The following is a 15,908-nucleotide window of genomic DNA, read 5'->3' as shown; positions in this document are numbered from 1 at the left end:
CAGGAATGTGTTCCTTTTTATCCCTCCTGTTTGGTTTGCTCTCTGTAAGCGTGCACACATTAGTTCTGTCTAAATGACCCATTTTTTTTTAATCCTCCGAGGAGGTTAAAAGTTGATGGACCGCCACACTCCCCACAAAAGGTTACAGTGCATTTTAGGTTAATCCTGAAATTGCACCAGAAAGCCCAATGGCTTTTTGTGAGTAGCCTACGTATAATCCCGGAGCTGTTATAAAAAAAATAAAATAATCCAAAACCATAGAAGCTACAAGTGATCATAATATATAATAATCAACATTTGGTAGCATCCGACTTTTCTTTATATAGTTTGTCCCCAGATAAGTAACAGGTTCCCGAAGCTCGAGCCAAATTGACAGCATGTTTTGGGGCTACCGCACTTGCCTGGTGTCGACGCCGCTCCTGGCTCTGGCAGACACTTGCTCGTCGAGCTCGGCTGTGCCATATGGAAAGTGAAGGGCAGGATGTGGTTACCGGAACAGCGTGGAGTGGCAACTTCCTGCCAAGCCACGCATTATTTTTTATTTTTTTTTTAATGCTGCGCTCTTCTCTGATAATGTCTCGCATGGTAGTTTGTAATGTGTGGTGCTTTTTGTTTATGAGAAGACATTTTAACTGTCAAATATGGCGGTTCTAAAAATGAAAGTGAGCTTACATTTGACTCATTTTGTGCTTTTAGTTCTATTTTGGATTTTTAAGCCAATCGAAGCCCCAGCACTCCCGGCTGATTTATTGCTCAATTTTGAGTGGCGTTTTAATTATTTTTTTTTTTTTTTAACCGTTTACATTAAGTCAGCCAGAGCAGTGTGCTTGTGTGTGTTGGGGAGGGGGAGGGGCATGTTGTCCTCATTTACTAGACAGTAGCTGACAAATGCAGCAAACGTAGCAGCTCACACCGCAGATAGGACATCTGTCAGCATGAACATGTTAGATATTTGGATGTAAAGTTGTAACGTTGGTAGCACTGATCATTTAACACCCCCCTGTTAAACATTTTCAAATGAGCAATTAATAAAAATTTATGACACGTTCACGTGTGCTCGTCTTATGATTTGCATGATTTTTGTATCCTGAAAAAGGTTTACCAGAAAATGGGCGAAGCATCAAGATCAGATGAATTTAATGTTTTAATATAACGTTTTGTAAATTAAGCCAAGTAAGTCATAAATGTTAAATGTTGGACGGAGATCAAACTTTATTCTTGTATGATTAATAGATGCAGATATAGTGCAGATGTGCTTCTGCTTAATCAACTTCATTTCCACTGGCCCTTCTCATAGTCCCACTTGGAAGACAAACCTTGGACAGGGTTCGTTCTCATGTCCAACATTCTCTGGAGTTGTTTGGCCTGCCACTCGCTGTCAAAGGTTCGGGGTGGCTTGGGGTACACTAGAGACACATTCAAATAAAACAATCACTAAAGCCATCCTTTTATTGTATTACAGAACAAACAGGTTACGTCACACAACCGGACGCACTTTATTCTCACACACATAATGAACGCGGAGAAATATACAATTTTAAATAAATGTTGCTTGGGTTAAATAAAGATAGAGCATTAAGATAATAGTGTGTGTGTTTTTTTACGTGAGTCGGTCAATTTACCCCCTCGCGACGTTTTTGTTAAAACTCCCCAAAAATCAGAAAATTCGTGTGAACTTAAAAGCCTCACAACAAACCACGTGACATCACGCTCTTTTCTTATTGGCTACAACAATTGTAAGCGGGAAAAATTATTTCGCAAGTGGCGCAGACTCATGTCTTAAGCGAAAATGAGCTTTTCAATACAACACGGAGAAAAATGGCTTGTCATTTCATAACGATATGGACACAATTAGCTTCCTCCAGTACACCAGAAAGAAACGGGGCGTATGGATTTAATGATGTTCTGAGCTGAAGACGTACAAAACTTAGACGGAACTTTTTAAAAAGACTACTGGCGCATGTAGCGTATACAATTATGTCACTATTTCCAAAGGCGTAAAAGTGAGGACAAGACAGTCAAACTACGATGAAGACGAAAACAAAAGCGAGGCAATGACGTTTAAATCGAGGGCCCATGAACTCACCATAGATGGACTGCCACCAGACCAACAGACCCGTGAGGCCCAAAAAGATGAAGATGCCCCCCACGACCGTCTTCCACTCCTGTGTGGGCTGCTTCATCTCTGGGTAAGTCTTACAGAACATCAGGCGGTACACTACGACGCGTTTGGACGTTTTAGTGACACTCGGATGGGGCTTTATTGAAAACGTGTTTGTGTGTTGGAGCTTACGGGCTATCTTCTCCTCTTTGGTCAGTTGGTTCCAGGGCCCTTTTTCCTTCTGCTTGAGGTTCTTGTCAACAGCGGTCAGCTCATCCTTGTATGGTTTGTCCGGCAATGGGGTGTGCAGACTGTCATGATACATGGGCTTGGAGATGTCCGCTACCGGGCTAGCAGAATCGGCTAAGACAAACGATCCGAGTTATTTGACAGTAAAAATGACAACTCGCAAGCACGTTAAAAATGCAGTCAGTTTTCATAATGTCAATGTAATTAGACGCTACAATAGGCTGTTTAAATCCAATTAATTATGACTGCAAATTTTCATTGTTGATATACAAAAGTTTACTATAATAGTTTACTATCGATCACAAATTAATCAATGGGGAAAAAAGTGATATTACATAAGAGGTGTGGCATAGCCTACAGTATAAACAGATGAAAAATGATCTAATCTAGATGACAGACTGCAACCTTCGCGATTTGAATATTGCAACTTGAATTCACTATACGTATATAATTTGTAACTATACTATGCTATACTGAATTGCGGTGCCAATTTTAATTCACTTCATGGTTCAGCTCTAGTTTAAACTCTACGTTTACTCCAAACTATCATCCTCATTCCCCAAGCGCCTTTTTTGGAATTCATCTTACATTATCCTTAAAAATAAATGTCTTACATGTGCATTTGTGTACACGATCTTAATATATGACTGGATAGCCGTATATGGCCAAGACTTTTGAAGTCGCAAGGCCGCCATATTGCTCCTCCCAAGTTTCTCGGTACAGTATACGATCCTATATATACCAGTATCGAAATTGGAGAACGTTTGAGAAATTGAGACGGTACTAGTAGAAACAGCATGATTTATGATGTTTTAAATTTGTTAAACATAAGAAAGGGGACTTCAGACATTTTACAGCTTGCCTTGAATACATGTATAAATTATATGCTTAATGATGTTTGATGATGACAGGAGGAAATTTGTATATATTCAAATGAAATATTGGGGTCTAAGGAACTGAGCGATAAAAGAAAAAGGGGGTCTACGCAGAACAAATCGTCCACTTGTTAATTTTTTTTTAAAACTTGTTTACTTGCCCTCCAGCCCTATACGAATTGCCTACAAACTGTATATGTCTAATCTGTACCGGTACGTATACCGTACAGCTGCTCGCGAGATGGGAGGAGCAAGATGGCCGCCCTGTCGCTTCAACGGTTTACCCGGGGCATGTAAGGGCTATCGGCTATCCAGTCATATATTCAGATCAGTGGTATAGGTAGATTACATGTGGCGTAGACTTTCCGTAGACCAAATGTATTTCCTCCCCAAAATACAAATGTTCTCTCAGTCAAACTGTATCGCGTCACAATTTCTTGACACCAAATGACACAAATTCCAAGAGAGCATTGGCGACATCTTGTGGGCATCCTATGTGATTTCAGAGAGGGCAACAAATTTGGTGTTTGGTGTTTTTTTTTTTTTTTTGCAAATGACTAAATGATAGTTTCCCCCCCAAGTTTGATGTTTTATTTTTGGAAAGAATGCACGCAACCTATACAATACCAATTACTACTTTCCTGTCAACTGTTTTACTTTCTACCCAAGTGCCACTGCCATTCACATTCTGGACTTTTTTTTTTTTTGCATAATGTTGACATTTACCACCGAGCTTTCTCAAGTGTCAACCCAACAAGGGGTCTCGCCTTCTTGTCAGACCACTACTGAAACTTCCATCACACTTAGGTGTCAAGCCATCCAATGCTAGCTTTTCCTACGCTAACAGGGCGGCTTATGCTAGGTTCAGACCGACCACAAAATGTCGCACCGCCCCACGTATCTGGCATGCTTTTGTTACGAGTGTGACTACACCGTTGTTGCCTCAAGTGTGGAAGAGGAGAGGCTCCTCCATCTCCAACAGAAAACAAAAAAAAGTTGAACATCTAGTGAGCAATGGTTGCGTTGGCTGCTAAATGCTATCTTGGTTGACAGTTCAACAGATAAATGTGACCCTGAGGAGCAGGTGTTTGATCTGTTTCTTCTTCGTTCATTGCCATTCTTAAAATGTCTCCCCACCTCCTACAAGGAGGCTCAAATATGATACTGTACCATGACCGTGACCCGCCATGTTGGCGCTGCTCGGGGTCATGAGAGCTGCCACGCGCCTAGTTAGGAGCCTTGTTCCTACACGACCTGCAGTCAGGCCAAGCATCTGCAAACACAGATTAGGTAAAAAGCTGCAGGAAGAAACAATTTGAACACAATAAATCATGAGGGCTCAAAATGTATCTGCATGAGTAAAACAATATTTCCATTGTTATATTTTTAAAACATTAATTGAAGTCTAGTGGTGGTGTGTTGTGTGGGTGTCTGTTACTGCATTTTAATTGCACGTTTCTTATATTCTGTCATGATTTTCTTGTTATATAAATATATATATTAATATTATTAGGGCATGAGCAGCTACTGCTGTTAGGTCCCTATTGTATTGTTAGGAGTTATGTAAACATTTATTTTTTAAAATCTGTATAATTTGTTAATATTATTTATTATTACATTCTTTCTCATGACACATGATTGGCCAAAAGTCTCTCTTATTTTTATCAAGTGCATTTGCATGTTTTAATTTTATTGTCCATGTATTGTATCTTCATGTCTTTTGAGTGCCCAGAAAAAAGATACTCATCAATGTTACAATGAGTCAGCGGCTGTTGACTCCCTGCAGCATTGGCCCGCCCACAGCACCATCTGATTGGTTGCTCGTGCAGTGCTAACAGCCAATACACAGCAATTAGCAGCTATTAGCCCGCGAGCTAACGGTTAGCTCGCAGGCTAACCTAATAGCCTTTTTTTTTAGTGGCTATTTGTTATCTCGGGGTTAGCGTGTGGGAGAACGGTTAGCCCGCGAGCTAACTGTTAGCTCGCGAACTAGCAATTTGTGAGTTAGCGTGCTGGTGAATGGTTAGCCCGCAAATTAGCGGCTATTAGCCCGCAAGCTAACCGGCTAGCTCGCGAATTAACGACTATTAGGTTAGCTCGCGGGCTTGCCTAATAGCCGTTTTTTAGCGGCTATTTTGGAGTTATCCCGGGGTTAGCATGTGGGTGAATGGTAAGGCCGCGAGCTAACAGTTAGCCCACAAATTAGTGGCTATTTGAGAGTTAGTGTGCAAAAGCTGATGGTAAACAAAAAAACTTTAACATGTTGCAAATCACAAAAGCTGTTTAATAAACATGTCCTTGAAGGCATTTAAGCAGTCAAGTGCTGGAGTTTTTAACTATTATTTTATTATAAAACATTTTGACACCAACCTTTTTTTTTTCCTGCAAATATATATCGGCTTCAAATATCGGTTATCGGCCTCCCTGACTACCGATAATCGGTATCGGCCTTGAAAAAAGCATATCGGTCTATCTCCAAATAAAACAATATAGTCAATTTAATCCTCAAAGATCCTAACATGCATGTTTTTAGAACGTGTACCCGGAGAAAAACAATACAAGCACAGGGAAAACATGCAAACTGACAGACAGGAAAGCTGGAACTCAACTGTGTGGCAGACATACTGATCACAAGTTCACTGAGCTTTAATTCATTTCTTAAAAGGACATTAAATTGGTCATCTCTCGAGTAAATGGGAGCTTTAGATGTGGATTTGTCAACAGGTCATGTTGTTTGCTTTTCTTTTACAAAGTTAATCTGACATTATTTGTATTGAACATACAGCTGCATTAAGCTAATTCGATGTTGTAAACAGGAAGCATTTCTTTCCACCTGTTGGTGACAACGCCCACTGAAAGTTGAAAATGGCGGAAATTGGCAGGTTGTCAAATTTCCAGTGCAAGCTGACCTTCTAAAAGTTATTGTGCTAGAAGGTGACGACACGCCTGCAAAGGAGGGAACCTTTTTATTCCATTTAATGTTTACAAATGAATGAATGTTCCACACAGGTTTGACACATGCAATGACCAGGTTTCCAAATTCCCTGAATTGTTTACCATCGCTGCTGCACGTACGCCACTCTCCTCAAAAGAGCTCCAGTTGAGAAAGGGAGGGCGTTTAATTTTCCTCCATTTATTTAGCAAGCATTCCGATTGTAATCGTGGACACTCACCATGTTGGTGGTGCAAGTCCTGCGTGGGGAAAAAAAGTTTCTTGTTCTGCTCCTGTTGTCGCGTCTGCTTTGATATCAGGGACACATGACAGGAAAACAGTTAGTGGGCGGGTCCCAAATACAGCCTGGATGGGGCAAAATTACTAAAGGAATTTAAAATATATATACAAATATGCATAATAATGATAATAGTTATGCCTGTGACACATCTGGAAAATATTTAGTGCATGCATCTGGTTGCGGATCTACAGACTTCTTTTTTTTCCTGCACTGCTCCCATTGGGTAGAAGGAAGGTTATATAAGGACACAGGACACCAGGAGTTAGTTCACTTTCACTGCTTGTTTTTCATGTGGGCCATTACTATAGTATTTAGCTATTATATGTATAGTCATGGTAGATGGGAAAAAAATACATTCAACAGTTGATTGCCATATTTTTTTTCTTCTCAGAATCCTGGCCTAGAGCCCACAGGCAAAATCCCCGAAGGGTGTGGGTGTTGTGGGGGGAGCAGCTAGTTAGCCAACTGCAGCACGGCCACAGCAAAAAGTGGGAGGAGACTCACACGGGTCAGGGGGTCAAAAAGAAAGAAAGAAATTTAAAAAAAAAAGTGGCAAAATGTAGTTCTCTAACGCCGTCTTATTTCGTCCACTAGATGGCAGTATCACACAGCGTGTTTTGTCTTTGGGTGTGAAAATGCCATCAGAGCCCAACCTAGAATGTTTGTTTTTTTTGCGTTTAAAATTTTCACTAAATGTGTCGTCATCAAGAGAAACACTAATATTAATTGTCTTCCTGCAACATTTAGAAAAGACAAATAAAAACACCAACATAAAACATTCAAACAAAAGCACAAATAATGTTATTTAATGACGAAATGGAATTTACTATGGTGTACTTCCTATGACACTTAAGGTTCATGAAAGACAAATGAACTGCCATTAAGTGTCAACCATACTGCTGATGGTTTTTGTCAATATGTATGATTGACTGGTGACCTGTCCAGGGTGTACCCAGACTCATTCCCAAAATCATCTAGGGTCGGCGATAGCTGACCCATGACCTTACTGAACACAGGCATTGTAAACAATAGATGGATGTAATGTTCATATAAATCCCACACTATTACTATAATTTGATACAGTACTACATAAGTTGATGTAGCCTGTGCTACTAGCCGTTTGAACGGTTTGCTTTTTATCAATTAAATCAAATTAAAATGAGTTAGTCAGTAACCTGCACCCAATATTTTGTTGACGTCATACGCAGCTTCTCTCACTGAAATTGTACATTGTGAAGGAGTTAAATTTAGCTTCTCTGTGGAACTTATGGTGGTTCTTCTCTCCATGTACATGTACACACACACTTCTGGTACATTTTGGGGGAAATTAGATCCTCTGTAAGCCATTACCGTCATTTCCGGACTACAACCCACTACTATGTTTTTTTTCCATCCGTTGAAACCTGCGACTTTAATTTATGGATTTTTATTACCCAACTTCATGCCACCAATAAATTTACAGTCACATATGACCAATGGAGTTACCGAACATGTCAGAATGGACCAATGAAACCGTCCAAGTCTTACCGAATCTTCATATCAGTCATTTGCATGGTTCAATGGGAGGCTTGGGGGCCGAAATCTTTTGCCAAAACTGTCCGCATGCGAAGAGTGAAGCGAGTGGTTTGTCTCCCGCACAATGTTTTTAAACATAGATAGCATACCTGGTCATTTGTAACTCTTTTTTTCTTCTTGTTCTACATGACAGGAATTGGTCTATATATCCCTCAAATAGTGAAACAATTGAAAATGACATATACTATAAGGAAACGATTTTTAACTCATTCACTGCCATTGACGGCTATAGACGTCAAAAATTCATTTTAACTATTTCTATTAGTTTAAAATTGTTCCCACTTTTGTTAACAAGAGTTTGAAAACCTATAATTGTTTTTATTGTATTAGAACAGATATAAAATTTGTGATTAATCTTGAGTTAACTAGTGAAGTCATGCGATTAATTACGATTAAAAATGGTAAACGCCTGACGCCCCTAATTTTTAATAATCTTTTCTTTAAAAAAAATATGATAAAAAATTGGAAGAAAATAATTACAATTATTTTTTATTAAAAAAAAAATAAAATAAAAGATTATTAAAAATTAGGGGTGTCAGGTGATTACATTTTTTTAATCGAAATTAATTGCATGACTACTAGTTAACTCACGATTAATCACAAATTTTATATCTGTTGTAAATGGAAAAAAAAATTCTAGGTTTTCATACTCTTAACAAAAGTGGAAAAAAATGTTAAACTAATAGAAATAGTTCAAATGAATTTATGACGTCTATAGCCGTCAATGGCAGGAGTTAATGGATGTTAACTCATTCACTGCCATTGACGGCTATAGACGTCAAAAATTCATTTGAACTATTTCTATTAGTTTAGCTTTTTTTTCTTCACTTTTGTTAACAAGAGTAGAAAAACCTAGATTTTTTTTATTGTACATTTGGAACAGATATAAAATGTGGGATTAATTGTGAGTTAACTAGTGAAGTCATGCGATTAATTATGATTACAAATTGAATCGCCTGACGCACCAAATTTTTAATGTTTTCTTCTTTTTTTAATTCATTCATTGCCATTGACGCTATAAACGCCAAAAATTCATTTGAACTATTTTTATTAGTTTAACTTTTTTTCCCGACTTTTGTTAACAAGAGTATGAAAACCTTAAAAAAATGATTGTACATTTGGAACAGATATAGAATTTGTGATTAATCGTGAGTTAACTAGTGAAGTAATGCGATTAATTACAATAAAAAAAATATCGCCTGTCGCCCCTAATTTTAATAATCTTTTTTTTTTTATGAATTCTTGGCAGTGAATGAGTTAATTGTGTCAGTGTAATTCCACAGGACAGCTGCTGAGTCAAAAATACATGGCAGGCTTCCTGATAAGAGCATTCAAAGTGCTGTTTTGGTGCTTACAGGCATAGTTGGCTACTTGTCTGTCAACATTATTAACCGCTCAAAATAGTTTTGGGAGAAACATCAAACAAACAAAAAATATGGCTGCCGTGTCATATTTTCCTGTAAATAGGCCCCCTCAAAGAGAGTGAAATGGTTTTAACTTGGCTAAGCGAGACGCTAATCAATGTCTTTTACCTGCCTGGACATGCAGAGAAGACGCTTGTCAGCATAGACGGCAGCTGCGAGGACACGCGTCGGTTGCTCATTTATGCAAATTAGCTGATAAGCGTGACGCTGCAAATAACCCTAAATCTGCTCCCCCCTCACTTCTTTTCTATGGCACCCCCTACAGGGCTTCACCTCACAGCAACCCCCCTCCATCCCATTAGAATTGGAGATATCGCTCCATCTCTCTTGGGGAAACGTTGGCCAGACGTCCTTTCGCGTCTCTCCTTTGTTCATCTCGCTCTTTTTTTGTGACAGGACAGATGCAGAAATGGTCATACTAGGAAATCAATTTTCTTCTGTGCATGTTAATTTGCACCCCCAAAGCCAAATTTAAAAAATGACACAGGCTCAGCATGCAAGTTTGAATGGCAGTAGGGTGGACAGTGAGGTCTGGTGCACTCACACGCCAAAGGAAGGTCAGGGAGAGTTGGCAGGAACAAGAAGTCAGTCTGGAAATGAACCTTAAAACAGCACAGCATGAAATATTAGACGCATGTTTAAATAGGAAGGAAAATGTGGAAAATAGATTTTTGTGGAAGGGAAATTCAGAATTTCTTGTATTGCCACAAAATAAATAAATAGTTCAAATAAACTAGACAAAGTGTAATTTCTGCAGAAATGGGAATGCTGCAAAAACGGAATGCTAAGATTTGAACGCATGTGCTTATGAATTAAATAAATTAGGTGAAAATTACACATTTTTAATTGTAGTTAAATGACAAATGAATAAAAAGAAAACTTTAACTAATCTGTCCAAGGTGGAATTTTATCATTTAAGAGAAATTATAATCCATTTTCTGATTTGATATGGTATCAAACCTTTATCATTTAAGAGAAATTATAATAAATTTTAATAAATATGATATGTTATCGAACCATCGAATGTACTAAAATGTGGTCCAAGTGGGGATTGAACCTAGGTTCACCATGGTGACAGGCAATTACTCTAGCTAAGTGAATTGTTGTATAGCTCATGTCTCCGGGCGTATTTATATTTCAAAGTTTTGTACAAAGCTGAGAGCAACACGTGTTTAAGAATTTTAATGAAATTATAATGCATTTCCTTTTTCTTTTTTTTTCCGGAGAGCTCAGTATTGTTCATTTGGTAATTTTACCGATTTGACATGTCATCATCATTGCTCTCCCCTTTTTTTATTTTTATTTTTTTTTATTTAATTTTTTTTTTTTATGTGGGTGAGTATGTGCGTGTGAGTGTGTATTCATTAGTTCACCTAAAACCTAATAACATAACAGAACATAATGCATTTCCTGATATGATAGTGAGTTGGTTTACATGTATATCACTTAGCATAATGGACATGGATATATTTGCAATGTACAGACGCTCCCCAACTTACGAACGAGTTACGTTCCGAGCGATCGTTCGTAAGGTGAATTTGTTCGTAAGTTGCTTCAGTGCTATATTTTGTATTATAATTTATGTTTAAAGAGAATACGTACAGTACTGTACTACGTATGTTAAAGAGAGAGAGCGAGAGACACACACAGTATGTACATGTACGTAATAAGATAAATAAAATGAAGTTTAACTTACTTTTGGAAGATGTACTCGATGCTTAAGGATTTGATGGAGGAAGAGGAGGATTTTATATCATGAGAGGTTCTTCGTCGTTGCTGAAATGGGCTTCAAAAGTTACTTCCTCCTCCGTAACTTCAATGTAGGAAGAAGTTGAGGGTCGAGGAGAAGAAGATGAGGGTTGATGAGTATCTTCCTTGGAGGATTTACTAGAAACTGGCCGAAAGAAGCGATCTAACGACGATTGCACAGTTTTCTTCTTTTTTCATCATAAATGATGCGGTAGCACTGTATGGCATCATTCAATTGATTTGCAACCTTTGTGCAACGTTCAATATTTGGGTCTTGCTGCTCGAAGAGTGCGATGGCTTTATCTATGAGCGACAGGCGTTTCTTCTTCTTCTTCCTCCTCCTCGACACGTTGCTGAGCCTCCAATGCTGGGTGAGCTCTCACAGCGGCAAGCGTCGGTATTAGCGGCGGAAAGAAGCACTACAGTACTCGGAAAAAGGCGCGCAATACAAAATCTAACTTACAGCATCTCTTTCCGAACATTTTTTGACATGCGCGCAGACATGTTCGTATGTACCGTTGTTCATAACACGAATATTCGTAAGTAGGGGAGCGTCTGTATAGTCAAAGGTGGGAATCGATCCTGCGACCTTCTGGTTACTGGACAATGCACTTTACCAACTGTGCCGTTGAGCAGTATCGAACAGGTGGTAATGATGATCAGTTGTATGTATGGAAGTGGGCGTGGAAAGTGCGACTTAGACATATTTAGTCAGTCCAATTAAAAATGAATGGGGAAAAGTTTATATGTAATGTTAAATTGTGCGAATACTGTAAGTCATGTGGTATCAGACGATACACACGCCGGAAGGCGGGAATTTTTGTTGAAATTTGAACGGTATAAATCAGAAGTATTATCTGGGAGTTGTTACACGGCAACAAAGTGTGAAGAGTAAAAATCACAATAATATATGTTGAAGCATTCCCACAATAAATAAATGTAGGTCGACCCCGCGTTCATGTGTACTTCCTGCTGAGCGTGCACCTTTTCTGCATGTGTTTGTCCGTCCAATAGTCTTGCCGCCTTGAGGCTTTGTGCGTAACTGGGTCATCCTCCCATCACTTCCACGCTATCGGCGGACCCCGCCGTCCTCCCCCCTCTTTCGCCTCTCTTCCTAATCGCTCCTCATCCTTCGCCACATTCGGCTCTGTTGCTTTTGTCTCGTGTCGGCGGGCTCTTTGGCCCCGGCCCCCCTTTTTGGCATCCACTGGTTGACACAGTTGCATGACTACGAATGAAAGGGACCGGGAAAAGGCAGCGCTAGCGTTAGCCGCGCATGCATAATCCTCAATCACATACAACCCACATGGTGAGGTGGTCTTTTTCCTGCTGTGCATCTTTCACTTTTCCCGCCTCCTAATTGGCTTAGAGTGGCAGCAGCTCCAGGCTACCAAAAGCCAGCGTGTGCTTTGCTTTTGAAACGGATCTCCCGGGTCTTGATTGGCAAAGTCATTTCTCCAGTGGCTGTGCAATTATTGCATCAGTTAAATAATGAACAGTATATGAGGCAGACATTCAAACCTCGCCTTTGTCAGATCATCTTTTGTGTGTGTGTGTGTGTGTGTGTTTTTTTGTCATCGTTTGCACAGTAAGCAGCTTTGACTAGGGATTTTTTTTTAAATTGAGCGAGTACAATTATTTATCGCCAATACCAAGTGCTGAATAGTCGATAATGACTTACAGTTGTGATGAAATTATTATTTTTCTCAATCAAATATTGTTCAAAACACTAAACACATCCCTTTTTTGAACATGGCATAAGGTGCACCGAAGCATAGCAACCATGGCTTAATTCTCATTACTGGATGTGTCACACTGCAGCGCGCGGCCCATCCAGCCAGAACGGTGTTGTTGTCAGTGTTGACTTGAAAGTTTATTCACACACCTGACATGGCTCCTACTCCACCTGTGTGTTATAGTATTGGAGCAGAGAGAGTTTTAAGTACAAATATAAGGTACAAAAGTACAGATTCTTTTGTAAGTTCAGCTACAGAAACCTACAGGAAAAACTTTTACTTTTTCTTTATAGTCAAGTTTGAATGTCGTCTGTCTTCTATTTTATTGCAAGTAAAAGCTTAAAAAGTGTTTTAAAAAAATACTTTAAAAGAGCTCAAATGTCAACTTCCATTCATCCATCCATCATCTACCGCTTATCCGTGGTCAGGTCACGGGGGCAGCAGCTTTAGCAGGAAAGCCCAGACTTCCCTCTCCCCAGCCACTTCAGCCAGCCAGATCCCAAGGCGTTAGTCTCTCCAATATGTCCTGGGTCATCCCCGGGGCCTCCCGCCAGTGGGACATACCCGGAACACTTCTCTAGGGAGACGTCCAGGAGGCATCCGAACCAGATGCCCGAGCCACTTCAACTGGTTCCTCTCAATGCTAGACTCTGAGTCTCTCCCGGATGACCGAGCTTCTCACCCTATCTCTAAGGGAGAGCCCGGACATCCTGCGGAGGAAACTCATTTCGGCCGCTTGTATCCGGGATCTTGTTCTTTCGGTCACGACCCACGGCTCGTGACCAGAGCTGAGGGTCGGAACGTAAATCGATAGCTTTGCCTTTTGGCTCAGCTCCTTCTTCACCACGACGGACCGATACAGAGTACGCATCACTGCAGAAGCTACAACAATCCACCTGTCGCTCTCCTGCTCCAACCTACTCTCACTCGTGAACAAGACCCCGAGATACAGTGGTACCTTGGCTCACGAACTTAATTGGTTCCCACAGAGAGTATATGAGCCGAAAAGTTCGTCTTCCAAACAAGTATTTCCCATAGGAAACCATTGAAATGAGAATAATCCGTTCCCAGGTCCCCATAAAACACAATTTTCTACTAAAAAAGCCTTAAAACTACACAAAATATACCTTATTTTATGTATAATAAATGTGCTATTGTATTGTAATTAAAGAAATACAGACGCTCCCCTACTTACGAACATTCGAGTTACGAACAACGGTACATACGAACATTTCTGCGCGTACAGTATGTCGAAAAATGTTCGGAAAGAAATGCTGTAAGTTAGATTTTGTATTGCGCGTAGTGCTTCTTTCCGCCGCTAATACCGACGATTGGAGCTGTGAGAGCTCATTGGAGGCTGAGCAACGTGGCGAGGAGGAGGAGGAAGAAACGCCGGTCCCCATGAAGCAGGAAATAACTTTTGAAGCCGATTCCAGCGACGACGAAGAATCTCTCATGATATAAAATCCTCCTCTTCCTCCTCCTCCATCATCTCCTTAAGCATCGAGTACATCTTCCAAAAGTAAGTTAAACTTCATTTTATTTATCTTATTACGTACATGTACATACTGTGTGTGTCTCTCTCGCTCTCTCTCTCTAACATACGTAGTACAGTACAGTAAGTTTTTTTCAGTACAAACCAATGCAGGTTACTTGTACAAGCCTTAAACATACTTATATAAACCTTCAATATACTTATATAGGCTTTAAACATAAATTATAATACAAAATATAGCACTGAAGCAACTTACAAACAAATTCACCTTACGAACGATCGTCCGGAACGTAACTCGTTCGTAAGGTGGGGAGCGTCTGTACACTGTACTGTATAATAAAGTGTTTTTATTTGCAAAACTTGCAACTTGCCTTTGTGATGGTACAGTAGTTGAAGGCTTGATGGAATGGAGTGGGAGGAGGAGGGAGGGAGGGAGTTACTGTTTGGAAGGAGAGTCCTCCGGTGTGGCTTCTCTTCTTTGCTTCTTAGGAGACTCTTTATCCTTGTTGCTGACTAAAAACCTCTTAATTGACACCTGTTGCTTTCTGAGTTGTAAGGTCTTACGAAACTCTCATAGCCACAGTCTTTTCTGAGTGGTACTGTTCGACAAAATCCTGCACATCACTCCACTTTGCTAACATGGTCTTGATGCTCTCACTTGATGCTGACAAACGCGCACCTCGTTCGTGTTTGTCGATGATCTCCTTCTTCTGCTCGACCGTAATTTTCTTCAATGTCTTTTTAGGCTTAACACTAGCCTTTTGTGGGGTCTTTTTCGGTCCCATCGTAGCAAAAGTACACTCCAAAAGTACTCCAAAATGTCTACCGAACACAAACCACGTCCGCACTCAAACAAAGGGGGCGACGAACTGGGACGCCGTGAGCGTGCGTCAGCTTCTCGTGATTTCTCGTGTTGCGAGATTTGGTTCGTCCGCCGAAAACTAGTTCGTCAGCCGAGACAAAATGCTCGCAAATTTAATGTTCGTGAGGCGAAAAGTTCGTGAGCTGAAGCGTTCGTGAGCCGAGTTACCACTGTACTTGAACTCCTCCACTCGGGGCAGGATCCCATCCCTGACCTGAAGAGGGCACTTCACCCTTTTCCAACTGAGGACCATGGTCTCAGATTTGGAGGTGCTGGGATTTCATTCCAACCGCTTCACACTCGTCTATGAACCGCTCCAGTGAGAGTTGGAGATCACGGCTTGATGAAGTCAACAGCACTACATCATCTGTAAAAAGCAAAGACCCAGTGCTTCGGCCACCAAACCGGACCCCCTCAATGCTTCGGCTGCGCCTAGAAATTCTGTCCATAAAAGTTATGAATAGAATCGTGACAAAGGGCAGCCTTGGCGGAGTCCAATCCTCACTGAAAACGAATTTGACTTACGGCCAGCAATGCGGACCAAACTCTGACTCTGGTTGTTGTACAGGGACCGAACAGCCTGTATCAGGGGGCTCGGTACCCGTCCTT

General features: G+C 40.4%; 1 protein-coding gene across 1 annotated transcript; it reads right to left on the bottom strand.

The window, feature by feature from the left end:
• Positions 1-1,126: 1,126 nt before the first annotated feature.
• On the bottom strand, positions 1,127-6,561 carry cox4i2 (cytochrome c oxidase subunit 4I2). Its single transcript, XM_077576455.1, has 5 exons — positions 6,399-6,561; positions 4,396-4,498; positions 2,294-2,464; positions 2,087-2,218; positions 1,127-1,406 (listed from the first exon to the last, which is right to left on the bottom strand). Exons 1-5 carry the CDS (start codon positions 6,399-6,401, stop codon positions 1,273-1,275), a joined length of 543 nt encoding a protein of 180 aa, XP_077432581.1. The 5' UTR covers positions 6,402-6,561; the 3' UTR covers positions 1,127-1,272.
• Positions 6,562-15,908: the final 9,347 nt, after the last annotated feature.

Source organism: Vanacampus margaritifer, chromosome 1 (genome assembly GCF_051991255.1).
Source record: "Vanacampus margaritifer isolate UIUO_Vmar chromosome 1, RoL_Vmar_1.0, whole genome shotgun sequence".
NCBI lineage: Eukaryota > Metazoa > Chordata > Actinopteri > Syngnathiformes > Syngnathidae > Vanacampus > Vanacampus margaritifer.
The sequence above is the reverse complement of the archived record's forward strand: the minus strand, read 5'-3'. Positions and strand labels throughout refer to the sequence as shown.